We start from the raw sequence: 27,817 nt of genomic DNA, 5'->3' as shown, positions 1-27,817 counted from the left end.
GGTGCTCAGGCCAGCCTGGGCACTGCACTCCAATAAACGCCCCCGAAAAACGATATAACGGCAATGAAAGCACGGAGTTTCGACCAATACTTTTCCCGGCCAGAAGCGGGTGGTTATTAATTAATTAGAGGGTGCGGGGGAAAGGCAGCTCGAGGGGCTCCCCTCCTGCCTGGGGAGCAAGAGGCACTTTGGCAGAGCGAGGGCTGGAATAGATTTAAATAGATTCACCCCCTCCCGCTCTTTCCTGGGACAATCCTTGGTACCCTATAACTTCTCGGAAAAAAATATATATATACCATAAAAACAAATACAAGAAAGTGACACTTAGAGCCTTCTGGTGTCCTGAGCCAGACCGACCCCCTCTTTTTTTTTTTTTTTGGTCAGAATTTGTACAAAATATCAAGCTCAAATTAAAAGGTCCTCTCCCCCCCTCTTATTCTTTCTTGTTCCCTTAATTCCTGTCTAAACGGTTTTGCTCTGGGAGAAGAAATCTTTTCTATAGGAGGGAGAGAGGAAAAAAAAAACCTTCAAGAAGAGAAGGGTATTATTGTTTTAATCCTCTTACCCGCAGTCATTTTAAAACAGGGTGTTTTGGAGCCTGAAATGGCGTCTCGTCTCCCAATCCCATCCTAAATCCTTCTGGGCTGGGAGAGAATCTAAAGGCAAGGAGCTGGCATCTATTAGCAGTCTCTCTAAAGGCTTTAAACTGCTCTTTCTGCTGCGAAGGCATGGCAAAGCTGAAAAGCAAACACAACCACCGCTCCAGTTAGTCAGCTCTGCCAGATAACCAGCCCGGCCGCGGGACGGGAAGGTATCTGCGAAAATCCCGCAGAGAAAGAAAAAAAAAAAAAGGAAAAGGAAAAGCTGGTTTTCCTCTTTTTACATCCCGAAAAATATATATATATATTTCGGGAGAGAGTATAAAAAAATATTTTAAAAGCAGGGAGGTGCGTTAACTGGTCGTTTCCTGTCGGCTAAAGCCCCGTGGCCGCCCCTCCTCGCCCACTTTCTCGCCCTCTGCCTTCCCTGTCCGTCCGTCCGTCCGTCCCCCCGCCTCCCCGGGCAGAGCCGCCCGTGTGCTCCCGGCTGACCGGAGCTTTCCCGACGGGGCGGGCTGCGGACCCGCCGCCCCCAGCTCCTCTGGGCTCCTTCCGTTATTCCTAATTTTATTTCTCTGTGTCTTGTGTGTCTCCCCCCCGCCCCGTTTTAAAGAGCAGCCGAGGGGTGCAGCAGGCTAAGCTGGGACAGGGAGGGGGCCAGGAGGAGGGTGGGGGCCGCGGCGGCTCTGTAATTAACGCAGGGAGATCATCCCCCACCAGCACCTCCACACAGGGGCCATCAGGGGAGAGGGAAACTTCAGGGTCTGCTCCAGCGTGGTGCTAAACGGGGGGGAGGCACGGCTTCCCTCCCCTATGCGTTGTGGACCCCATCTTCCCCCAGCCCTGGGTCTAGCCCTCCTCCCTCTGCCGGCATCCCATCCGCTCCCAGGGATTTAATTAGGCGTTTACACCTCGGCTTGGAGTAAATGACTGGTAAGAAGTGTTGGGGGGGAGGACGGGGAGGGGGGGTTGTATCAGCAGCCCCGTTTTGATTGACAGGGTGGAGGACCATTGAAAATCTTGCTGGGTAGCTCCCGGGTCGCTGTGAAGCTCCTTTTAAAAATCCTTCTTCAATGCAGCCTCCCGGTAGATGGCAGCTCCGCCGGGCGCGGAGGCAGCGCGCAGGCAGCGCGGGCGGATGGAGTAGGGCGGGCCGGGGCGCAGCGCCGCGCTCCCACGCGTGTCACCGCTCCCACGGCGGGCGGAGAGGCTGCCCCGCCGCCGCCCCAGGTAAGAATCCCCCCACACACGCACCCCCATGTGGGATGGAGATGCGGGGTGGAAATAAAGGGGAGCTTGGGGGTGGTTTGCGAGGAGGGGGAGTCTCTCCGCGAGGGACTCCGCGCCCGGCGGAGGACCCGCTGGCAGGCATGTGCGCACCGCGAAGGGGGGGAGCTGAGCCCGGGCTCCAGCGCAAATCTCATCCCCTACTGTCGTTTTTTGCTTTATTTGGAGTAACTACACTTTCTCAAGGAAAAAAAAAAAAAAAGGGCAAAAACCCAACTACCAGCTCAGGGCCTCGCTCACGCGAAACGCGGCGGGGGCTGAGACCGTGGGCCCGCTCCAGTGTGGGTTTAGGCAGCTGGCGGGGAAGAGAGGGGTGCAGCCCGGCTCAGGGGAAGGGGGGGGACGCGCATCCCTTAGTCTGCCGGGCTGCAAGGATGGAGAGCTCAACTTTCCCTCCTTCATTTACATAATGATGTTTTAATAAGCCGCGCAGCCCGATGAGAGCTTGCCGGGGGCAGAAACCACCCCGAGGGGCGCCGGGAGAGAGGGGGAGGCCGGGCGATAGACCCGCTTGGGTGGGGGGGCTCTGGCGGCGGGTTTTTTTTTCTGGTGCTGCTGGAAGTTGAGCGCAGAAGGGCCGGCGAGGGAGGACAAGACTCTGGCAGAGCTAGGACAAGTTTCTAGGGAAAAATCACACCCCCCACACCACCCCTTTGCGAGGTTAGACGGCAAAACGGACGAAGACCCGCCTGCAAGGAGCTGGGGGGCCGGTCTGTGCCGTTCCCCCTCCCTGCTCTTACTTCTTAAGAGGTATATAAATCCCGGACCTGCGCTGTCAGGCTCGCTTGATAAATTAAGGGCTTCGCAGTCGAAACCTATTTACACCTCCATTATAGGGCTACCCAAATGGGGATCAGCATGCATATTTTTACCGCGAGAGATCTCATACATCTACGCCAGACTCACCCCTCGGGCAATGGGAAGGAGGGGCGGGGGGGTGCCCGCCGCTGCCAGCACTTGAGCGGAAAGAATTTCGTGTCCCCGCTCGGTGCTGGCTGTCTGGGGCACCGGGGACCCGTCCCCCTTGCAGGGGACAAGGAGAGGGTGACCTCCCCAGGAGGGGGCCTCACCTTGGCGGGGGGGGACACAGGGGCTCCTCCAGCCCAAAGCAAGGCGCTCGGGGAAGTTTTTCCTCCGAGGGAGATGGGGTTTGACTGCGAGACCCCCCGTGGCCGCCCCTTTTTTTAGGGGGAGAAGGGGCAAGAAATGTCCCGCCCGGATCCTTGCGGGCTCCCGCGGCCGCCGGCTTTCCCCGGCTGCTCTTTTCATCTATTTCCAGGCAGGACCTCGGGCGGCTGGGGAGAGGGGGACAGGGGTCAGCGCATCCCGGGCCGAGTCCTTGGTGTGCCCGAGGGTCGCCTCGGCGAGCCCCGGCAGCGGAAAGGAGAGAGGGGGCAACATCCCCCGTTTCTCGGTGGGATGCGCGCACCGAGCGCTGCCCGATCCCTTCCGAAACGAAACGCGGGCGGAGCGAAGTGGCACTAAAGCCAGGGACCCGGGGAGGGCTCAGCCCAAAACCCCCGTCCCCGGTGAAGGTTGCGGGGGGGGGGGGGTTCTGCGGGATTCCCCCCGCACCCGCCGCTCCGACCGCCCGGGCTCCGGCTGTGTCCCGCGTTCCAGCTCCGCTTCCAGCGCCGGGGAAAAAGAAATCTCCCCCCTCCGCCCCATCCCCTCCCCTCGGGCGGCCCCCTCCAGTTCCACTTGGTTAGCTCAAGTTTTCCATGTAAATGACAGTAATAAATATCTAATCATGTCCCGCAGCTATCGGCGGCTCGCGAGCAGCCGGTGTTAATGAGACATCCAGGGGAAGTGGGGGAAAAGAGAGAAAAGAAATATTAAAAAGGAAGAAGGAAAGGTTTGGGGTTTTTTTTGCCTTTCTCCCCGAAATGGTTTCGACAAGCGAGGCCCGGCCGCGGTGGCGGGGGGTTGGGGGCGGGCGCGGAGCCCCCCGCTCCCTCCGCAGCGATCGCACCTGTGGGTCGCGCTCGGGTTCGAACCCGTCCCCTCTAATTAACCCCCTCCCCAAAACCCCGGCAATCCCCCTCCGGGGAAGCGGCGGGCCCGGTCTCATCCCCGGCCCCGGGGCTGCCGTCCCGAAAGCCCCGCGGAGCTGCATGTGCCCATCCCCGCCGTGATTCCCAAACAATTAATGGGGCTGCAAAGAGCTTTTCGTGCTGATGGGGGGCCGGGGCGGGGGCTAAGGCTGAAATTAAACCATGAGAGTTGGATTTGTTCTCCTAACGCTAAACAAATGGAGTGATTACCTTCTTTCCAAACGCATCAGTCATACTACATTAAGTAGCAGAGAGCTAATTATCCCAATTAGGAGGCTGATTTATAATTAATGGCTTGGACCAAGTGATAATTGGATGTTAATGGATAACAGTTTTGTCTGAAGTAGCCTCCCGCTTCCCCAAAGGCAGGGCTGGAGGGTTGTTTTGGTTGGTTTTGTTTTTTCCCCCATCTCCTCTCACCTCTGCACGGAGCACAAAGCAAACGAGGAGCGAAATCTGCCTCGGTGGGGACCGTCCCCCGCAGGTCCCGGGGACGGAGGGGGCCGCCGGCTGCTTCCCAGCCTGGCCGGGCTTCAGCGAGGTGGGCTGCGGGGGTAACCTCCAGCACCCCCTTTCCCCAGCTTTTCAAGCAATCCCTGCTGGTTTTTCCTCCCTTCTCTGAGTTTCCCAGCCGTGGACAGCTGACCCGAAGCAGGCAGGGTTGTCCCACGTCCCCAGCGGGTGCTGGGTTCCTCAGCCACTCACCCACAGGGTGTGAGTCGTGTCCTCGATGGGGGGCAAAGGCTGAGCCCCAAGGGCTGCCCCAGTGCAAGACAAGGTTGTCCCCCTGCCCTGCCTGTCCGAGGGAGAGCAGGATGGAGGAGAAGACGAGAGGTTTTACACCTTCCTTGGTCCGTGTTCCCCGTGCAGTGGGGGTCACAGAGTGAACCTGCAGTTTCTCACTGCTCAGTGTTTCTCGTAACCACATTTCTGAACTGGCCTTTTGACTGTTTAGCTGTTCTTTGCCATGCTCGCAAGGGTAAACTTGGATCTACAACCGTTTGGCTTTCAGATCATGTTTCTAAGTTCAGTTTTTCTGTTCGAAGAACCATAAGGGCAGAAAATTCCTGAAAGGGTAAGAGTGACTTCAACTCTGAGTTACCCCATGACTGATGAGAGGTTGTATTAAATTACACCAATGTACTCAATGCAAAAATACATCCAAAATTGTACTGTCAGTACACGGAAAGCCAATTTATATTGGTTTTCCAGTTTTCTCTGCTAATTTAAAGAGATCTTAATGTCTAAATGGGACATTTTCCTCGTGCTCGCACAAATCAGCAGGCTCCTGCAGCAATCTTCTTGCCGTCTCAGAAGACGCAGCTCTGTTTCACAGAGCCGGGGCAGATGTTTCTTCTCCTTAGTGCCAGGGTCACTACCTGCATCAAAGAGCCAGAGCCAGAGGAGCTTCCCACAGGTCAGAAGGAAGGGCAGGCTGGCCAGGCAAATTTTGCACAATATAGTCGTAGAGGGAGTGACTGCAGTGGGGTTTGTTCACAGTGTCTTTATCTTTTAAAAGAACGCTTCGCTGAGAAAGAGGGGAATCAGATGAAAAGAAGCCTGAGTGAACAGTTTCCCTCTCCTCTGTCATCACCACATCCAGCCCTGCCAAAACAAAGGTGCTGCAGAGAAGGGCCAGGACCAAGCTCTTCTGATGTGTCTACCTACTGGTTTTGCTGGTGAAGCTGTGAGTAAACTCTTTAGCTAGAAGCAGCCCGTGTTTTCTAAGACACCAGTTATTCTTTCAGTGATTTTTCAGGAGCATCCCAAAATTCATCTCGTCACGTTGGAAATGCTTCTGCTGAGGCACTGAGGAACGTCAGTCAGGTTTGAACCCTTTCAAAAGGTTCAGTGCTGATTTCTACCACTCATGTCAGCACAGAAATGTTTATAGCTACCTCGCCTCATTTGGCAAAAACATAGAAGTAGGGAAAATGCTGAAGAACATGGATTCAATAGAGCCCAAATTTTCCAACCCTATGCAGCTACTGATAAACTAACCTGTGTTGGGGGAATGTCCATCAAAATATGTATGGTGCAAAGAGGGCGTAGAGTTCTGAAATGTAGCTAAATACCCAGGAATTCATTCATGGTGCCCTGGGGTTAGCCAGACCCAGGGTCTTTTCCCACCAGTCTGTTCCAACCCAAAAGCTACTGAAATTGGTATTTTTTTTTTCTTTCCTTTTGACTTCATCAGGGTTTGGATCAGGTCCTCTATGATTTCTAAAGCACGTCTGTACAGATATAGCTCTTGGGAAGGAGAGAGGCTCTAGGGAGGCCTGGGAGCAGGGCTAGGACTGAGAGATACCAGCAGTTCTCCAAACGGGTGTTTACAGCCAGGAGTTGTGGGTGGACTACAATACAAATGTGATTTCTTCCTGGTAGCTGCTGGCACAACCCTTTTAGGGCCAACTGCAGCCTCTGTGTGGCTAGAGCAAGCATACGTGGGAAATGCTGCTTTAAACTGTCCAGATGTTACAACTTAAAGTATGGGGTGTGATGTTTGGGAACTCTGGTAGGATCCTCAAAAAAAGAGAAACAGTTGGGCTGGGGGAAGTGAGCTGATGGGTCTCAGGAAGGAGAAAATGCTCCTGCCGAGGGAGCTGCAGAAACCCCATGTCTTCAGCCGCTTAATGCCATCTGTACTGAGTGCTGGGGGAAAGCAAGCAGGCAGCAGCTCCGCATGCTCTTAGCGTGTGTTAGCCAAAGCTGGGTAAACGTGCTTCTGCAGAAGGACTGAACATCTCCCTGCAAAACCCAGCTGACATTTAGCTGCTCTGCCTGTTCTACAGCGTGCAGCTCTTTAAAGCTCAGATCACCTGCTGGTGGCCAAAATATATTGCTTACCTTGGCAACTACGCGTAATTCGGTGTATGGATCCAAATGCTTACGGGAAAGGAAACATTACGTGCACCACAGTGCTCCCCGGCCCCTGGCACCTCTGCTGCTAACTCCAGTTTGTGGCCCTGTTTTAAGGTGGCCAAAGTCTTCTCCCCTCCTTGTAAAAGCCATTGAACTCAAGCAGCTTTTTTTTTAATGGTAGGAAGAAAATTAGTGTTATCACTTGTGAAGAAGGAAAATTCAAAATTCCATCTTATTCTTTTAAGGTATGAAAAGTGCCCCACAATTGCATAAATTACTGGGGGTGCTTTTCAGGATTTGTTTTCTTTTTCTTCTTTTTGACTAAGGTAGGACTTGTCTGTCATTTTATCTTACAGCTGATCTTAGTCTGAGCAGAAGCAATTGCCACCATGTGTTTTTTGACTGTAGCTTTGAGCGCCATAAGCATCATCTGCAGGGGCAGACCCAGGGTCCAGATGTACCTGCAGAAACATCCTGGGTTCAGGCTCTCAGCTTCTGTCTCCTTCAAAATTTGCTTGTTCTTTAGATCTCTCCAAAATGAGCTTCAAGCCAAATTGCACTTGGTGTCACAGCCTTGCAGCTTTTCAGCTCACCAGCTGAAAGAGCACCTAGGAAAGTCACTTTGTGCCAAGTGGGTCAAACTCCAAAGATGCGGCACAAACCACTGCATGTCACAAAGACGCGTTGCTCTCTCCTCCTTGTGTGCATATCTAACTGCCTTCAGCTTAACACACAGAACTTACAGCTCCAACTTACATTTACTTGATGAATAGTGATGGTGGGTGGAGAAATTGCCCTCCCTCCATGCCCCATCCCAGCTGCTGCCCTTGGAGCCCAGCATCTCGGCTGGGAGCATCGCACTGGGAGCACCCAGAGCAAGCACATGGTCCCTTCTGCCGGCCCAGCTCCCAGGCTGGCAGCACCCGAGAACAGCAGGAGGGAATGTCTTTAACTGCCTCAGCAAATCTTTACAAAGCTGATCTGTCAGGGCTCTCTTCTGCCAGCGCTTCTTGCAGTGACTGATCTCTCTTACTAGGGCTCAGACTAGGATGTAAGATCAGCATCGTGGCTGTGGTGCTCGGGACAGACAGAAGTCCTGGTTACTAAATGTCACAGGCTTAAAAACATATTTTGACACAGAACTGTAGATCCTTGTCTTGTTAACGAGACCATGTCATGGGCAAAATCCTCCAGGATACTGCTCCATCTTCCAGGGACACTGGAGATTCCCGAACCCCCAGCAGCAGCCCAAAGGAGCTGCCTCCAAGCCAGTTAGTCTGCTCATGCAAGCGATCTGCAGTCAAACACGCTGCAGGCAAAACAGTTTTGGGGGCAGAGAGCAAGCGGTGAGCTACCCCTCGTGCTGCCAGCAGCCCTGAAGGGAAGAGTTTGGGAAGTCTGGACCTCTCCCATCGTCCAGTTTGGAAAATTCCCTTTGCCAGCGTTAGGGCAAATGAAATGATGCTTCTCAAGCAAAGCCATTTTGGCAAAAGTGAGAGGAAGGGCTGAGCCAGACAAACCGCGTGCAAATGCAGCTAAGCCAGAAACATGCTTGTTTTGGAAGGGGTGAGGGGGAAAGCAGGTTTTTTTTTGCATGTAAACACCAAAGTCAAGCACTTTTAGCTGTTTGTGAATTCAGTAGTTTGATTGCGTAGCGCTTTTAAGGTTACTCTGAAGCCAGGGCCAGTCTGGAGGCAGAGATGCTGTAAGATCTCGAGAGGTGAGAACAGCCGGGCAGCGCAGGTACGGGAGAGCCAGGCTGCAGCAGGATGCTGCTGCTTTTCACATCCGCGGACGTGGAACGTGCGGCAGCAATGCTCGCAGAGCAGAGCGGTAGGTACTCAGCCTCCTCAGGGTCGGTCTGGGCTGCAGGGTTCAGTTTCTGTTGTGATATTAATCGTAAGATACCTAAAATTTATTATTTTATTTTTTGCTGTTGACTGAGCTGGAAGCAGAACGAGATCCTGAAACTACAGCCAAAGTGATGTTCATATCAAGAGCTTTTCTTGTTTACCCAGGAAAATGTTTCCACTTCGATATAGGTTACAAGAGCTTTTATTGAGGGTTGAGTGCTGCTCCGAGGAGAGAAGGGAGGTGCGTTTATACAGATTTGATCTGTAAGCACCAATTGTCATGTGTAAATTACGGCAACCAAGAGATTTAGCACCACAGTGATGTTTAGTGATCCCAGTCCCGGCTCTACACTGCAAATTGCTGGGCTCCAAGCCTTAAAACTTATGCCTGGCTCAAACGCAGAGACTTTGAGGGTGTCTTTATTTTATTTTATTTTGTTTTGGACCTTGCCCTTTGAAGCACAACTCTGCAAACAGAGGCGCTGGAAAGTCTTTTGCTGGGAACTGTCTAATCAATCACTCAGTTCTGTTACCTGGGGCTTTGAGGGGGGGAAAATGATGATTTCACAAAAGCCTTAAATAAGAATCACAGCGACTGATGAGAGTTACCTCTGTCAGCCAGGGCCTGTTATCCCAGCCGCTCGCAACCCGGTGTCTGAGTTTGTAGAGCCCTACAATAAATCCCATCTCAGCAGGATGCTCTGAGGTTTGTTTTGTAAAACTCACAAACGCTCTCACGTTCTATTATGCTTCTGCTACAAATAAATGAGCATTACAAATACAGTTGCTCTGCTCTTCAGCAATACAGCCCCAACAGAGGCAATTATTTGACAAGATCTACCCAAAAACTGTGGTGTCCCTAACTGCAGGTATTTCCAAATTTCAGCTTCTGGCAAACCTCCCTCGTTTTAAGAAAAAGATCTTTTTCATCTATACTAAGGTCAGTAGAAGTAGCTGAACGTGAGCTGCAAGAATTGGCATAATCAGTCAGGTTTTGCTTTCAATGGGTTGCAACTTGTTCAACCAGACAAGGTCTAATTAAGAACTCACTCTGCACTAAAAAATTAACTGCATTTAAATCCAGGGATTTACACAGATGTAAAAATATTGCAGGAAGATTAGAAATGGGGAATCTTGATTTTTTTTTCTGAGAGCTGTTCTCAATTCCTTTATTTCAGTTATAAGAAAAGTCCTTTGGAAACCTGTTTTTATGGTGCATGTTGCTCTCTGACTTTAACATTTGAATGAGAAAATATGATGTGTTCCAGTATTTCAAATTATTTATATTTCATCCACTACAAAGGTGAGATTGTTTCCTTAGTCATTCAGCAATCTCACACAAGGAACAGAACTGATTTATGACATGTTGGTTATTATCTTCTGTGATTTTGGACCTTTATATATCTTAAAGATTTAGGGATATACAAAAAGAAAAAGATTGAAGAAAAACTCTTGCAAGGATCATTTATTCAGAACCCCCCAGGTATGTAATTCATTTAGTACCAAATATACATAAAACCGATGCCTGTGTATTATAGAGTGAGCCTATTTTCCTAGACTGTCAGACAAGCAGAGACAGAGATTCATTCTTTATCTTGCTGATTTGAAGTGTTTCTGAATAAGGACTCAAAGAATAAAATCGTAAAGCAGAACAGGTCCAGGACGGTGGGGGGAATATTTTGTTGTGATTTTATTTTTGATGATGTTTCTTGCTAGCGGTAACGGAGGGACGTTGTTAGCACAAACCATTTGCTGTTATTCCCTGTCAGTAATGCACAACGGGAAGCGATTTGTACTGCCCAAGTAGGCACTCGGGCTGGAGGACCACAACTTTACCTGACGGGGCTGTTCCTATTTTTTTCTGTCACCTGCAGGATCCCAAAAACCAGACAAGAGCACCAAACTTTTCTTTTGCTATTTTTTTTAACTGATGTTTTTCCCATGCTCAAGCTGTGTTCTGCGTCAGGGCGCAGACCCCAGGCGGTGCCAAGCTCTTCCAAACTTCAAATGCATCTCCAGCAAATCTCTCTTTATCAGAAATGAGCTATGGTGTTAAAATTCACTTCTACCAATGAGTCGTCAAAATCCAGATGTAACTTCTTAGTACAGCTTATTTTTCAGGTAAAGAAGGCCTCATATACTCCTGCACCATCACCAACCCTCCCCAATTTCTGGAAAGACTTAATGAAATAATAGCACAACACCCCACAGCGCCCACCAGTCAAAAGCAGGCTCTGGTATCCTCTTTTTGTTTCCTCTGAGAAAAATTTAGTCTTTTTAACTCTGACCTCATAGGTTTTGTTACCCCATTCTGCATGATGGCACCCAAGCATCTTCTATAGGTCAGTGAATTTAGTCTCAATACTTTTTTGAGTTCGGGGTGATTCAGTATTGGGAGGGACCAAATGAAGGGAAAAGAGAAAATGGTTCAAAGCCCCTGCAAAGCTTTGAGTCCTACATCCAGCCTCAAACTCATCTCACCCAAAGGCATTTGCTTGAGAAGGGCAAGTGTCTTGTCCTAGGTGGTTTTTTACTTCTGCCTGGGAAAAATGGCCACAATAAGCTATTGAAGAAAATTCCTCCATCTCTACACAGTTTAGATTTGGGGGGAAGGGTGTGTATTTACTCCAGAATAATGCACTTGAGCAAAACCACTGTCTTGGTTCAAAATTCCTTTTCTCCAGAGCAGTGTCAGCACAGGGAGCTGCCGTGGATGTCCTTATTCAGGAGAGCTCAGCACGGGGACAAGCCCTCCAGCCTTGACACGAGCTCTGTGGCCAGCACGAGTGACACCTGAGTTTGCAGGCTGCAGGGATCGATACGTTTCTCCCTTAATGAGTTTTGTCAGTTCTGTATTTTTGTTAAAGGCCTTGTGTGTGACTGGCAGATGAAGCCAGGTACAGATTGATGATGGGGGAGGAGGTAAGGGGGTGAAATGAGGAGAGGAGCGAGCAGAAAATATCCCCGACCTCAAATTCTTGGCTGCAGTTAATACAGCTCCAGGGTCCATTTTGTGGTTTTGGTTTCTTTTTTCCCCGATAGAGGGGAAAAATATGGATGTTTCTCACTACAAAGTACTCTGCAGAAAACTTCAGTATCTCATTTTTAAAAGATGTTTTGTTCTCAGACCTTTTTCAATTCCACAAACACAAGCCACTAGGAATAGGATTTTTCACCTGGCAAGGAAATTTGTGGTTTTCTCCTCTTTGCATCTTGTCTCAGAACAGAATTATGTGCCTGGATATAAAATTAGCTAGCAGTTAAATAGGGAAACTTAAAGCCTTTTATACAACTTGAGAACCCAAAGCTGACAATATTAAAGCCCAGGGCCAAATTTCCCCCGTATGCTACATCTTTAGGCGGTGTACAATAAATTGCACCACTCTTGTGCTATGACTTTATGGGAACCCGAGGTTTTCAAGGCCACTGCTGGGAAGGGGCAGATGGGAGGCGTGTTGCACCAGGAGCAAGGCAGCTCTGCTTCCAGGTTAACGTGGTTCCCATCCCTGGCTGGTAGATGTGCAAATTGTTTCACATCAGATTGAACAGCAGCAGCTGAATAAAGAGTGGTTTGGTCTCCGGTCTGGGATGGGCAGAGACCTGCATTGCCTGGCCCCTAAGTAAGGGGATGGAGAAACCTGGGTTTCCCATAGCCAGCAGCAGTTAAAGCTAAGGGGAATCCTTGGTCCTCTCTGTGAGGCTGGATCCTGGCGGGCTACAGCAGACGGATTGGGGCCCCACAGCCAGAGCAGTCTGCAGGCTTGGGAAGAAAAAATGGGCACAGCATCCCCAAGACCTCCATGGTGAAAGCTTAAGTGAGAGGTAAAAGCCATAGGAGAGTTTTGGGGACTGAGGTAGCGATGTCGGGCTTGCAAAGGCAGAAGAAGCGGGAACCGCAGCAGGGTCTGGCCCAGGCATGGCATGGAGACCTCACAGCATGTGGGCAGCTGGGAGAGAGCAACCCTTCTGATGCTGGGAATGGGAGAGTCACCGATGTGGCCCTGAGGGGCTGTGCAGAGGAAACCACCTGCCCCAGGAGCAAGCGCTGCAGATCAGCCCACAGCCTCTCGGCAGGGGCAAACGCGGGCTAGCCTCACCCTATACAGAGATTTTCCTCTCACCTAGTGTTTTTCTGAACATTTTTTCATCTCCCATCTCCTTTCTCCACCGCTCTCACCTTTTCAACAATCTCTGATGCACAAAACCAGGGTGAGGCATCCCTTTTCTTTCAGGATGGACCCCGCATTACCTTCCCAGCTCTATCAATGACCACTCAAGCCCATACCCTTCCACAAAGCAGAAGCTCAAACTTTGCTCTCATCCTTCTCCCGGCCGTAGCTATTCCTGAGGCCCTCCAGCCACCCAGAGACATAAAAGATGCATTTGCAGATTTTGAAAATTAAAACCATCTATACAGCCAGTAGGGAGGGATCAGCTTATTTGGTTGCTTAATGAAATATAAAGATTATTTTAACCAGTGTAAGCACCATTCGACAGCTTGTGAAACACAGCAGTGACTTGATGAATGGCTTTCTCCATTAAAAAAAAATTGCTGTATGATGTCTTTTAAATATTTAATTTATTGGGGTTGGAGTGTGCTCAGAGCTGACAGTTAAACAGGAGCTATTTGCGGTCTCAGTTAACTTTGCTTATTAGGCTGAACAGTCTCGCTCAGTAAATTCAAGATATCTCCTTTTCCCTCATTTTTTATACTGAATCTGGGATGATACATTTGCTGCACAAGTGGGTAGGAAGCTCTGCCTGTTTTCTGCACTGCAGCACGCCAGGCAGTTATCACAAAAGCTGTGATGGGTATTGACTCCTGTCATGAGTCCATCGTCATTAAGTCAGTCCCCTGCTTTTTTTTTTTTTTAATTCATGTGATTTTTTTTTTCTAGGCCACGCAGAAGAGTTTGTTCAGACACACATGTGCACACAAAAGCATCTTTTAACAATCAGATAAACTGAAACCTTCCAGGAGCACGTGTTTCAGTGGAAACACTGGGCTTCAGACACAACATCATTGGCAGTGTCCTCAGAAGACTGTATAGTACGGGAAAATTCCTCTCCTCTGTCTCTTTGCTTTTCCCTTAATGTGCCAGCTCGTTACACAACCAACGGCATGCAAGGGGGATTAGAAAAGAAACAGGCATTTCTGTGATTCAGGGAGTCAAAGACACATGGCCTCCCGCATATCTCCTGGCAAGGCTGAGCCCCGGTGTGGATTCTCCGGTGTCTGTTAAGGACGGAGGTCTGGCAGCAGCCCAGGGCAGTTAATAGGTTCTGTGTCCTCAAATGAAACACACAGGAATTTAATAAGCTTTGAGACCTCCACCCCGCCAGCCAAAGCTGGTGGAACCAGCCAGCCAGTTCACAAGTTAGGGGATGGAAAGGGAGGAGGTGAAATGAAGTTGCAAATCTCTGTTTCCCTGCCTGTGTTAGCCAGAAAAGCCAGTCCTGCTCTTGGACTGCGAAAGCGAAGCAGCGGATGACCCTCAGGCTGGCTGCAGTGATCTTGCTGCTGATGGGGATCGGCTGAGCGCTGCTGCCCGCAGAACTGGCTCGGGATGTGCTGAGTGCTGCTCTGCTGCAGGCTGGGGTGGGATGATGCTCTTCAGAAATGATCCATGCTGAGGATGGGGTGAGGCTGTGCTTCAGACACCACCAGAACCATCCAGGGAAGCATCCAGGTCGGGGACCTGCAGGTCTTCCCCAGGTGATGGGAGATATCCCCTGTGGCCACGTCAATGGCACATGTCACTCAGACACGGTCTTGTCCCTTAGCATGTGCAACAAGCAGCAAAGCTGTGCAATCCAGCAAAGTAACACACTGGTAATTTTGCTGTGTACCCATCATGGTGAAAATACAAATGCCAAAAATCTGTTGGCCCGTGAAGTCCCTCGCTTTGATCAGAGAACCAGCAAACAATGTTGGCATTGACAAGCCTTCCTTAAGCTCAGTTAGAGCAGAGCTATGACATTCTTGTGTTTAGGTCAGCATCTGAACCAAAAATATCCATTTTCACAGTGGTTCGGCTTAGAATAGCGTTGGCTTTCTCTCCTGTTAGAGTGAATAAAACCTTGACAGGGTATAAATGAAGGTTATTATTTTGTTTTGGGGATGTTTTTGCTTTTCTAAAAATTAAGCTTGGGTAAATTTTGAAAGGAAACATTTTTTAAATGAATTCAAAATTAACTACCTGGATACCATAAAACAAAGCAGATCTGATTTTCCCCTGCTTTCCAGAACTAGCTACAAAATATGTCTTAGGCGCCCGTAAATGCATTATTCAATAAATCAGTTATTCTTATAAAAATTATCTGCTTATATTAACTAGATTCGAAGGGGGATGGGGTGGTAGCTGGGCTTGCACCACTGGGGCAATGCTCTAGTGTTGAGGTAGACCAGGAGGCCCCCCATCCCCCTGGGGTGAAATCAGGGGGTGAATCTGGGATGAAATCGGTGTGCCCAGCTCGCTCCCTGAAATGCCTGTACACCAATGCACGCAGCATGGGGAATAAGCAGGAGGAGTTAGAAATCCGTGTTCGGTCGGGGGGCTATGATCTAGTGGCAATTACAGAGACTTGGTGGGACGCCTCGCATGACTGGAATGTGGTCATGGATGGCTATGTCCTGTTCAGGAAAGACAGGCCGCTAAGGAGAGGTGGTGGAGTTGCTCTTTATGTGAGTGAGCAGCTAGAATGTATTGAGTTCTGTCCAGGGGCGGATCAGGAGCGAGTTGAGAGTTTGTGGGTGCGAATTAAGGGGCAGGCTGGCAGGGGTGATACTGTTGTGGGTGTCTATTACAGGCCACCGGATCAGGATGAGGAGGGTGATGAGGCCTTCTACAGGCAGCTGAGAGCAGTCTCGCAATTACAGGGCCTGGCTGTTGTGGGGGATTTCAACTACCCTGATATTTGCTGGGAGGCCTACTCAGCCAGCCATCCTCAGTCCAGGAGATTCCTCCAGTGCATTGATGATAACTTTCTGATGCAAATGGTGGATGAGCCAACTAGGAGAGGAGCGCTGCTGGATCTTATCCTCACTAACAAGGAGGGTCTGGTTGAAGAGGTGAAGGTTGAGGGCAGCCTTGGTTGTAGCGACCATGAGATGGTAGAGTTCAGGATCTCATGTGGCAGGAACAGAATAGCTAGCAGAATCACAACCCTGAACTTCAGGAGGGCCAACTTTGGCCTTTTCAAGCAATTGCTAGGGGAAATCCCATGGGACAGGGTACTAGAAGGTAAGGGGGCCCAAGATAGTTGGTTAACGTTCAAGGACTGCTTCTTCTGAGCTCAAGATCAGAGCATCCCAACAGGTAGGAAGTCAAGGAAGGGTACCAGGAGACCTGCATGGTTGAACAGGGAACTGCTGGGCAAACTCAAGTGGAAGAAGAAGGTGTACAGATCGTGGAAGGAGGGGCTGGCCACTTGGGAGGAATATAAGTCTGTTGTCAGAGGATGTAGGGAGGCAACTAGGAAAGCTAAGGCCTCCTTGGAATTAAACCTTGCAAGAGAGGTCAAGGACAACAGAAAGGGCTTCTTCAAATACATTGCAGGTAAAGCCAACACTAGAGGCAATGTGGGCCCACTGATGAATGAGGTGGGGGTCCTGGAGACAGAGGATAAAAAGAAGGCGGAGTTACTGAATGCCTTCTTTGCCTCTGTCTATACTGTTGGAGGCTGTCCTGAGGAGCCCTGGACCCCTGCGTCCCCAGGAGAAGTCAGGATAGAGGAGGAATCTGTTTTGGTTGATGAGGGCTGGGTCAGGGACCAATTAAGCAACCTGGACGTCCATAAATCCATGGGCCCTGATGGGATGCACCCGCGGGTGCTGAGGGAGCTGGCGGAAGTCATTGCTAGGCCACTCTCCATCATCTTTGCTAAGTCGTGGGCAACGGGAGAGGTGCCTGAGGACTGGAGGAAAGCGAATGTCACTCCAGTCTTCAAAAAGGGCAAGAAGGAGGACCCGGGTAACTATAGACCGGTCAGCCTCACCTCCATCCCCGGAAAGGTGATGGAGCAACTTGTTCTTGGTGCTGTCTCTAGGCACATCAAGGATAGGGGGATCATTAGGGGCACTCAGCATGGCTTCACCAACGGGAAGTCTTGCTCAACCAACTTGATAGCCTTTTATGAGGACATAACCCGGTGGATAGATGATGGTAAAGCTGTGGATGTGGTCTATCTCGATTTCAGTAAAGCGTTTGACACGGTCTCCCACAGCATCCTCGCAGCTAAACTGGGGAAGTGTGGTCTGGATGATCGGGTAGTGAGGTGGATTGTGAACTGGCTGAAGGAAAGAAGCCAGAGAGTAGTGGTCAGCGGGACAGAGTCCAGTTGGAGGTCTGTGTCTAGCGGAGTCCCGCAAGGGTCGGTTCTGGGACCAGTTCTATTCAATATATTCATTAATGACTTGGATGAGGGATTAGAGTGCGCTGTCAGCAAGTTCGCTGATGACACAAAACTGGGAGGAGTGGCTGAGATGCCGGAAGGCTGTGCAGCCATTCAGAGAGACCTGGACAGGCTGGAGAGTTGGGCGGGGAGAAATTTAATGAAATATAACAAGGGCAAGTGTAGAGTCCTGCATCTGGGCAAGAACAACCCCATGTACCAGTACAAGTTGGGGACAGAGCTGTTGGAGACCAGCGTAGGGGAAAGGGACCTGGGGGTCCTAGTGGACAACAGGATGACCATGAGCCAGCAGTGTGCCCTTGTGGCCAAGAAGGCCAATGGCATCCTGGGGTGTATTAGAAGGGGTGTGGTCAGCAGGTCGAGAGAGGTTCTCCTCCCCCTCTACTCTGCCCTGGTGAGGCCGCATCTGGAGTATTGTGTCCAGTTCTGGGCCCCTCAGTTCAAGAAGGACAGGGAACTGCTAGAGAGAGTCCAGCGCAGAGCCACGAAGATGATTAAGGGAGTGGAACATCTCCCTTATGAGGAGAGGCTGAGGGAGCTGGGTCTCTTTAGCTTGGAGAAGAGGAGACTGAGGGGTGACCTCATTAATGTTTACAAATATGTAAAGGGCAAGTGTCAAGAGGATGGAGCCAGGCTCTTCTCAGTGACATCCCTTGACAGGACAAGGGGCAATGGGTGCAAGCTGGAGCACAGGAGGTTCCACTTAAATTTGAGGAAAAACTTCTTTACTGTAAGGGTGACTGAACACTGGAACAGGCTGCCCAGAGAGGTTGTGGAGTCTCCTTCTCTGGAGACATTCAAAACCCGCCTGGACGCGTTCCTGTGTGATATGGTCTAGGCAATCCTGCCCTGGCAGGGGGATTGGACTAGATGATCTTTCGAGGTCCCTTCCAATCCCTAACATTCTGTGATTCTGTGATTCTGTGATTCTGTGATTCTGTGATTATACTTTGAAGTAGGAGGTAAGGTTTTTTTTTCTTATACTCTTATATAGGATGTGGTAGGAAAGGCCATGACTGGTAACGTTCTCCATGGGCCATAGGGATGTGGCTGACATTTTGCAGAGTGAGGTGGGATGTAGGTGCTGGATATCCACCAAACTTTTTTTTTAGTCTAAACCTGAGGAATAATTGGGGAGTGAATGCAGGGTGAGTGAACAGCAAGACACAAAGCAGATGAAGGCGACACCAGGGTGTGTATCAGATCTTCACTGTGTAAACACACCTGGATCTGTCACCCTCCACCAGTGCTCTTGGCACTGAAATGATGTGGTGGCAGAGCAGAAGGGTCTCAGGGAAACATAAATGAGGCTGAGTGCTAGATTCCCAAATTACCGGTTTATAATTACTGCAGCCTCTTTGAGAAGACAATCTCAAACGCAGCACTCTCACTCATGCCAGAAAAATCACTCAGTCAAAAAAAACCATCCCAGAGCAATGAGGACCATCCCTGAGCTGGCAGGGTGTTTGACCAGGCTCCAGCTGCATGGCTTCCCTCCTCCAATCCTGGGCACCACAACAGATACATGCTTGCAAGGGTGAAGCTAGAAGTTGCCCCTGGTCATTGCTAGACACTATAACACAGAATTCAGCTCCTTTTCGCAGGAACTACAGCTTGGTCTCTGGATGTTAAACAAGGTTACTCCACGTTTGTGCTTCCTATATTATGGTGGTTTGGGAGAGAATGGGAATTCAGAGCAGGGGAAGTAGTGGGACCAACTCATTTCCATTCCTCTCTCTTCACCAAGAGTCGGTCCTCCATGGTATAGATCCTCTAGAGGCAAAAATGAAGGTATTTCCTCAGTACAGAAAAAAACAACAGATAACTTTTAATCCAAATTCTTGCTGTTCAATGCATTAGATTCCTTCTAAAGTCATGGGAGTTGAACCACCTCCCTCCAGTGATCAAAACTGTTTTCTAAGAGGCTGCCTAGATAACCTGTCTGCTTCCCTTAAGTTAGTCCAGCTGGACCTCTTTCTCTGAATAGTCTCACTTCTCTGACTTTCCAGATGATGACTTGCTTATATAGATGGTGTTTTTAAAATTTTCTTTCATGGCAAATGTTTCACAACTTCCTTTCCAATGTCTTACAAACTACAGAAATGGCATCCTGGAGGCCCTCAGTCATTTATAACATGGATGAATGAAGCATCACTCAGCTTTTGAGATCAGTATTAGCTCAGTTTTACAGATGGTCTGTAAGGAAAAACAGCTTGAAGTTTCATGCAGGGCCCACAGTAGAGAAAAAGCCATTAGTTTTTTGAAATCATTTCCTTGCCATTGAGCTATGAAATGTCAGTATTTATTGCAAACCTTAATTCCCTCTTTAGCCATAACATTTTTGGTCCTATTACACTACAGATTTATTTTCTTTTGAACCATACATTTGTTTTTTTTTTTTCCTTTTTCCTGTATCATTTGTGGTTTTTTTAAGAAGAACCTTAAGAAAAATGAATGGAAACAAATTATGCATGAATGGGTTCAGATAAAAAAGATTATTTGACATTACAGCAATGGGATTATGGAACAGCCCACTGTAGGCAATGACTGGGACAAAATCCCAGCTAGTCCTGGGATACAGCTAGGTAGGTTTATTAGAAATAACAATAGTATGATGTATTTTATTATGGTATGTAAAAAAATCCTTTCCCATCTTTTTGTTCATCATATCATGAGTGAACGCTGATCTCTAAGCTTGGAAGCCAGACTGGTGTCTCTGGTGCTTTAGGTCTACAGGACGTACTTTGATTCCTGTCCCAGAACCTGGTGGAGTTGGGAGGTTGGAAGTAAGCCTTGCACGCAGCCGCTTGAGCTCAGCATTTCCAAAGCTCTGCTGAGACACCAGGACACTGTAATAGCACATTCCTAAGCACCTCTCTCCTCTGGCTGCTGTTTTTCAGGTTTATGTCGCCATGCAGCACTATGGAGTGAATGGTTACTCCCTGCACGCCATGAACTCACTGAGCGCCATGTACAACCTCCATCAGCAGGCAGCTCAGCAAGCCCAGCATGCCCCCGACTACAGGCCCTCCGTGCATGCCCTCACCCTGGCAGAGAGACTGGCTGGTAAGAAAAACTCATGGCTTTTGCTGTTCCCAGGTTAAAAAAAACCCTTGTTGCTTGCACCGAGTGAAACCCTTCTTTGGGAGTTGGAGTGTGACATAGCCAGCTGGCACGGTGCGGTCCGAAATTCTGGCCATGTGGCCAAGCTCTGCAGGTGGCACATGCCCTCCAGTGTTTGCCGCCAGTGGACCGTTGCACCTTGCTGCAGACTGGCCTCCAACAGCTGGGGAGCCCAGGGGTGAGAAGGGGCGTAGCCTCACTGTATGGGATTGAAGAGAGAGAATTAAAAAGACACTGAAAAATGTTTTAACAGGTGAACAAAAAATAGCAGAAAAATTCACTTTCTTGTTAGTAAATAACAGCACAATGAATACGAGCATGCAGTGAATTGGATTCTCCCACCAAGAGGCCCAGGACTTGCATCCCCTAACAGCGATCTTCTGCCATCCCAGACCATAACTTGTTCTTCCATATTGCCCCTTCTTGCAACTATTTTCCATTTCTTGTCCTACCGAACACTCTTTCTCTCTGGAAAACAATCTTCATTTGCATCTTCTTTGGGTCTCACCTTGACCTGTTTCTTCCTGGGGATCCTAACTCTTGGGTGATGCTTTCTTGCAGGTCCTGCTGGCTCTCTCTGTTGCTTTTGTATTTTGCCTTGCATAAAAGAGCTTTTTAGGCTCAAAGAAAGTCACATGTGACTTTACCCAGATTGTTACACAGCATTGTTGATGGTGGGACAGGAGCTGCTACTCCAGAGCATCTGATCTGTTTTTCTGTGTTCAAACATGAGTGTAACAGCACTACATTGATATTGTTATTAGAAGAAAGTGCAAAGTCCAGAGAGTATTTATGGTTTGGTAAGGGGAATTGTTCAAAAATAGTTGATGGACACCTGAGAATAATTGGTATGGTAGGGCAAATATATCTGCTCTACATTTCAGCCTACCACAAAACACCTATATCTGGCTGAGATCATCAAAGGCTACTGCAATGCAAATGGTCAACAGCTCCAACATCACTGTTTTGGTCAGGGCTTGGATGCAATGTGGTAGACCAGACCTGACAACCGGTATACTGAAGCTAAAGTGAAAAATTACCACAGATGTGATTCTAGAGACCTTCCCAGAATTGAACGATCTTCCCTGATTGTCTGAACGTTACACACCTGCTTTAAGATAGCTTTCTAGCTGTCTGATATTAAAGGGAAAAAAATGTGGAGTGACTCCTTCCAGCCTAGGTGGAAAGCAGGTGGAAAAAATTATCTACCCAGAAAACTTTACTGGGTTAAACTTAAGAGACACGGTCTTAAGCCAAAACAAGGATGCAGAAGTTTCAGGACAGTCCTCCTAGGTGGGTAGCCCATGAAGACGTGATGGTAAAGGTCTGGGACTCTTTGGATCAGTGAACCACCACTGACTCCCAAATCTTCATGCCAGCAACGTTCCCTTATCTAGCTGCTAGTAGTGTCCTCCTTAACACGGTTCCTCAGACCAGTCACTGTGGCCTGTGGGATCTCTTGGGGGCTGTAGGGCAGAGCTAGGAGTCACTGTCCTCATTAAAAGGGAACCAAAGTGGGATCAAGGAGACCTGGACTCTAATCCTGGCTCTACTGCTGAGCTGCAGAATGATGATAGGTGGGCACTTTCCTTGTCCTGATCATTCATCCCCTCCTTCCCTCATCCTTTCAGCCTGTAGGTTGTCAGAGTGGATGGTGCTGAACTCAGCAATGTGCCTTGCAGACCTTGGATTTCAAGGTGTCCCTTTCCTAGATGCAAAGATCTCTTGAAAGATTTTTATGATCACCTGTATCTTTTACAGACTTAATGTCTTTGAACCTAACTAGGGTGAAAACAGAGGGAGATAAAAAAATAGAATTAAAAAAGCTATTCTCATATTCTTGACCAGGAGATTCAATTGGGTTTCCGACCTCTTATCTTTAAAATTAATAAGACATCTGGAAGTCTTTCCAAATTACATCCCACGGTCCCCTTGTCTTCTTATCATTGGCAAGGTAGGCATTACATACCTACAAGCTGGTTCCTTTGCAGTTGCCTCCCATTCTATTACTTCTGAATATCTTTCAGTGCAGAGATCTATAGATCTCATTTGCCTTCCAGGGACAGTTAGAATAAAGCAGTACAAAAGCGAATGACCTTAAGTCATAAAACAGAGGTTTCTGATTGTAACTGCAAAGCTTCACCTGCAATTTATATTCTCCTTCTTGCACAAAGCCTGAAAACACAGTTAAAACATTAAAATAATTGCTGGTTGGCTCTTGTTGGAGTGACCCAACTTAATGCAGGAGCTGCTGCCTCCAGGGAGCTGGTAGGTCTAACTGCTACTCGAGAAATTCAGGAATATTCCAGCCTGCAGGCAGGGTGTTTAACCAGTGTCCTTTCTCCTGACTACTTGTACTTGAGACACAAATGTTAGCTTTGTAAAACGTTTCATGGTAGCTTCAATTTCTTGTCCCAGAACATCCCTTCTCCTCACCTGGCTGCATTGTGAGCTGGCCTGAATTCTACAAAGACAGTCTCTTTGCCTCCAAAGTGGCAGCTATTACCAGTGTTTTAACTCCCTGAAGAGCTCTGATACCTTGAACACAAAGGTCTCTTGTACGCAACCAACACTGTATTGTGTTTGGCCGAAGACCTTTAGCCTGATCACATCTTTGCCAGGTTGCCAAAACCACGCGGCTTTGGCAATTGCCCAGAAAGGCGCTGCAAATGCTGACCTAGAATGAAACAGCTGGAAGTTTGGAGGAGGAATGTTTCAGTGGTGCAAAGCTGATTTGCTACGCTCGTTAGCTGACATATTTGGAACCTGGCTGTGTGGTTCTGGAGCTGGCCTGAGAGCAGGGTTTTTTTTATTGTTTACATTCACACCACGATGCTCGTGACAAAAGCACAAATAAACATCAGCAAGAGCCTTCATCTGGCTCCGCGCACTGCTAATGCCGACTTTTCTCCCTGTCAGGTTGTTTTCTAGTGTGTTCATTGCTCCCTTTTACTGGAAGTCACTTTCTTAACTGAATTAAAAATGATACCAGACACGGCTCTTTCTGCATTTCCTCTTTGAGAGCAAACCTCTCGCCAGACTATTTCATTCCAACACTGTAGCACAGCATGTCCCAACTTGCATAATTAAAGGGTGGAATTTTTTTTTTCATTTTAAAGTAACTTATTTTCATTGATTTAAGATCTTTCTACTCCCACTAACTGTTGTGCAATAATAACACTTCTGGTAAAATAATAAGCACTTTACAGTGAGCCTTAGATTTTCCCCAGCCTGAACTTCTTCTCTGCCATCAATTTTGCAAGCACAGTTTGCAAAGTCAGACCTTCTGAGTAGCTCCTCTACTGAGCAGAGCTCAGCACATGAGCTCTGGGCTTGCAATCGGTGGGGCTGGGCTTGGTTCCTGGCTGGCGTTTCCACCCCAGATGCCGGAGAGTGTCCGCGCTCACTAAAACACTTCCTTTCAAGCTAAACACACAGAAGCACATGAGCTTAAGTGCTTTCCTGAACTGGAGCCCAGAAGAGCTCTCCAATATCATGCCTTGAAGACTACAGTGAGCTACATACAAGACACTAAAGAAGAGCCAGCTCAGCCTGGTTTCTGGGAAGATGCGTGTCTTCAAATGAACCTGCAGCCAACAAAATGAGCCAGAGGCAGCTGCATTGAACCTGCATGGACTCTTCCCACTGATCAGCGCATCATGGCAGTGTTGAAGCCTACCCAAGGTCTGCCCTTGGCTTCAAGGAGAACATGACACATAATGTTGGGCCCCTCTCCTGATTACAACACTGAATGTCCCCACCTTGTTTTTAATTGTGTTTCTTAATGAGAGGTTTATGCCACAGTGGGGTCTGGGCACCTGCATGTTCCACTGATGTTGGAGCAGATTGGCTTATTTCAACCAAATTTAGCATTGGAGTCTCAACCGTTTCCACAGCTGTCATAGAAAGAGGTTCCCTCTCCAGAACAGGCTTTCTAGTCAGAGGTTTTATCTCCTCAGACACCTCAATTAACCAGCAAAATGCTTGTATGTGTTTTATTATATCTAGAGCCATGAAAAGAAGTTTTGTAAGTTCATCTGGTGTTAGCAGGTGTTTTATTCGACTGTCAGCATACAAATTCCAATAATTAAATTGGCCACTTTTCTTGTCTTCCAACGGCTGTACATTTCAAGACATCATTTTGGAGGCACGTTATGGATCCCAGCACCGCAAACAAAGGCGAAGTCGCACAGCCTTCACTGCCCAACAGCTGGAGGCGCTGGAGAAGACCTTCCAGAAGACTCACTACCCAGATGTGGTAATGAGAGAGCGGCTGGCTATGTGCACAAACCTACCTGAAGCCAGAGTCCAGGTACTGATATTGTGTGGATTTGTGAGTGGGGATGTTTAAAAGTATATAGTGGGGTTCCCAGGGGGTTGACAACTCCCTTAACCTTTCAGCATTCTTCCAGTGTAACCAAAGATTTTGGGGCAATAAAGTTGTCAAAGGTGAAGGGGGGGAATAAAATAAATAACTTGAAGTCACACATCTGCTAAAGAAATTATTAATCCACACACACATTTTTTAAGTTTAAGATTGTATGAAGTGTACACTGTTTTTCATTTGTTCTTTCACATTTCTTTGGGGGAAATTTTAGAAACATCAACAGAAGGCTACTTATTTATTTATTTGCAAGGCTTTTCTGGCTTTCTCAGAAAAGCAGAAACCCAAGTAATTGCAGCTGTTTTTTTTCCACCAGTGTCAATATTTGTAACATCTCAGGCCAAGGTTTGGTTTTGGTTTTTTTTTTTTAGTTGCAACTAGCGCAATGTGCTTTGTAACCTGCTGATGGGGAGGTTCGTGCATTGCTGGGCTTTAAAAGACTAAATAGCAAATTCTTCAGTGTGAAGTGGATAAGTGGTAGAAAAAAATAACTCTTTTATATAAATGACAGGACATTTTGATTGTCAAAATTTTTGTTTCCTCATCTAACTAACCAAACAACACTAACAAGATTTGCAAATATATTTCCTCCAAACCATGTCTACTGATTTAGGTTAAAAAATATGGATTCTCTCCTCCTTCCCTGAATTCGGTTCCCAGATAACAGCTTATGCCTATAATGATTTATTTTGAGTGTTGCCACCATATTTTTGGTACACTTTTAACAGAATGGTTTTAGAAACTAACAGAGCATTGTACGGTAAGCCAATGTAAAGTCATCAGACTCAGCTGTAAGACATTCTGGTTGGACACAACTGCCTGAGCAATTTAGGAAAAAAAAAAAAAACAAACAACAAAAAAACAACACTAGTGGAGTGGCTTAAAGAATCAACATAGAGGCTGGACATTTTTTAAAATATATTTGTTGTGTTATTTGTAGAAGCACTGAAAACAGGTAGAGCTCTAAGATCCAACGAAGTGGAATGACATTTGGGCACAGTGTGCCTGTAGTACCTCATTTCTTGGGGTTCCCCTGAAGCTCCCAGGCTGAATGATGCTGAATTTGACACTAAGCAGGATTTTCACCAGTTTTCCCCCTTGCTGTTTGTGGTATTGAAGGTTTGGTTCAAGAACCGGAGGGCCAAATTCCGGAAGAAGCAGCGTAGCCTGCAGAAGGAGCAGCTGCAGAAGCAGAAGGACTGTGAAGGGAGCCACAGCGAGGCAAAGACAGAGACGCCCGTGCTGGAGACCCAGGCCACCACCCCAGACACCGAGAAGGTCCAGAGCCTCCCAAGCGAGGTGGGCACGGATCTCAACCTAACCCTGTCGGAGCAGTCGGCCAGCGAGTCTGCGCCCGAGGACCAGACTGACAGAGAAGAGGAGTTTAAGAGCGCCTTGGATGAGGCTAAAGTGGCCAAGAGCCCTGGTGTGGACAGCAAGGCTTTGAACTGCAAGAGGGCGAGCCCAAAAGCAGGTGAGGGGCAGCATCTTCATGGGGGTTGGTGCCAGAACCTGACGTACCAAGGGGGTTGCTGGTGGTTGGGTGTAGTCCCTTATTCCCTATAGTGCAGGTGCTTACCCACACATAGGCTGCCCAGAGTTGTCTTCTTGTCCGCAGCACTAAATGGGGCCCACAGAGGACACGATGTCTATTGTAGCAGGAGCATGGAAAGAGTACAAACTTCTACTCAGGTTAGAGCTTGGGGACAACAGTGCCAAGCAGCAGCAGAAAAGCCATAGCAAAGAGGTCAGCCCCGTTTCCAGGAATTAAGATGCTAAGTATGGAACAGACATGTGTTTAGCTCTCCTGAGCTAACACAGCCCCTCTCTTTCATCCTCATGATGCAAGAGAGAAGCCCATGCTGCAGTTCAAACCCTACTGGGGTGCAGATCAGCACCTGCATCCAGCCTGTAGAAATAACCCGTCCCCTCTGTCTCCTGCTACAGAGTCCCCTATCAGTGCGACTGTGACGCCTTCATCCAGCAGTGGCCTGGCTCAGACTCACTCCTACTCCTCCTCACCCCTGAGCCTCTTCCGCCTGCAGGAGCAATTCCGCCAGCACATGGCTGCCACCAACAACTTGGTCCATTACTCCTCCTTCGAAATGGGGACACCATCTGCCATGCCCTACTTGGGCATGAACGTCAACATGACGCCACTGAGCTCCCTGCACTGTCAGTCGTACTACCAGTCGCTCTCCCATGCTCAGCAGGTCTGGTCCTCACCCATCCTGCAGGCCTCCAGCTCCCTTCCGAGCCTGAACAGTAAAACGACGAGTATTGAGAACCTAAGGCTCCGGGCAAAGCAACATGCGGCGTCCCTTGGGCTTGACACCCTACCCAACTGACTGCCAGATGAGCTACCATTGCCCGTGAGAAGATGCATCAGAGGTTGGCACTAGACATGTCACTCCTTGAACCCCCGTCCACCCTCATCTCTTCCTGGAGTAAGGTGCTCCCTTTCAGGGAAAACTTTGCATTTATTAAGGTCTTGCTAGCACCACGATTGCATCAGACATTGCTACTGGCCTGGTCCTCGCTAAATATTTGAGGAGGAAGGGGGAGAGGATGTATGTTTAGACAGATGATCTGTCCTCTGGACTGCCATGAGTTAAACCTGTAACATTCAGGAGAAGCCCCCTTTCCTCATCCCCGTGATAATGTGCCAACTGTGTTATATATACCTTTTTTTGTTGTTGCATTCTTTGGGAAAAGAAAGAGTCCTGCTTTGTCTTGTATATAGTTTATATTGTTGACAGCACCCCTCACCTGTGTGTTACTGTCAGTGTTACAGAACTGTGACCTCTTTTGCTTTTATTCCCCCTTCCTTCTCAATTTTAGTAGCTAGTATCAAAGTTACAAATCAGCCATCCTCCCGACCTCAGCTCGTAGCTAGTTGCTCTTCTTGGGTCAGTTTCCTAAAGGTGTTTACAACAAAGAAAAACGATTGTGCACTTCACCACTCCACTTCTCCCTTCTCTGGTAAAGCCAGTTTTACTACAGCCAGGAAATGACGTGACGGTGAATTTCCTGTTTAAGCACTTCCTATAAGGCAAGCGTTTTTTGTTTACTTTTTAATAGCACTTGTTCAAAGACAGAGGACAAAATATTGGCCAAATGCTGCTGGCTGGGAAGAAAAATGAAAGCCAAATTCATAGGATTATTTTTGATCTAGATTGTTTGCTCTTTTATCTTCAGAGAAGTGTAAACTCCTTTATTTACAAATTACGGGGTTTTCTT

At 48.3% G+C, this 27,817-nt stretch overlaps 1 protein-coding gene across 1 annotated transcript; it reads left to right on the top strand.

The window, feature by feature from the left end:
• The first annotated feature begins 1,672 nt into the window (after positions 1-1,672).
• On the top strand, positions 1,673-26,925 carry DMBX1 (diencephalon/mesencephalon homeobox 1). The gene is given in 6 exon segments (XM_068406917.1): positions 1,673-1,770; positions 1,772-1,829; positions 19,971-20,136; positions 24,327-24,505; positions 25,697-26,051; positions 26,525-26,925. Coding segments are annotated over 6 exon segments (1,257 nt in total).
• Positions 26,926-27,817: the final 892 nt, after the last annotated feature.

The sequence above is a fragment of the Nyctibius grandis genome, chromosome 8 (assembly GCF_013368605.1).
Source record: "Nyctibius grandis isolate bNycGra1 chromosome 8, bNycGra1.pri, whole genome shotgun sequence".
Taxonomy (NCBI): domain Eukaryota; kingdom Metazoa; phylum Chordata; class Aves; order Nyctibiiformes; family Nyctibiidae; genus Nyctibius; species Nyctibius grandis.
The sequence above is the reverse complement of the archived record's forward strand: the minus strand, read 5'-3'. Positions and strand labels throughout refer to the sequence as shown.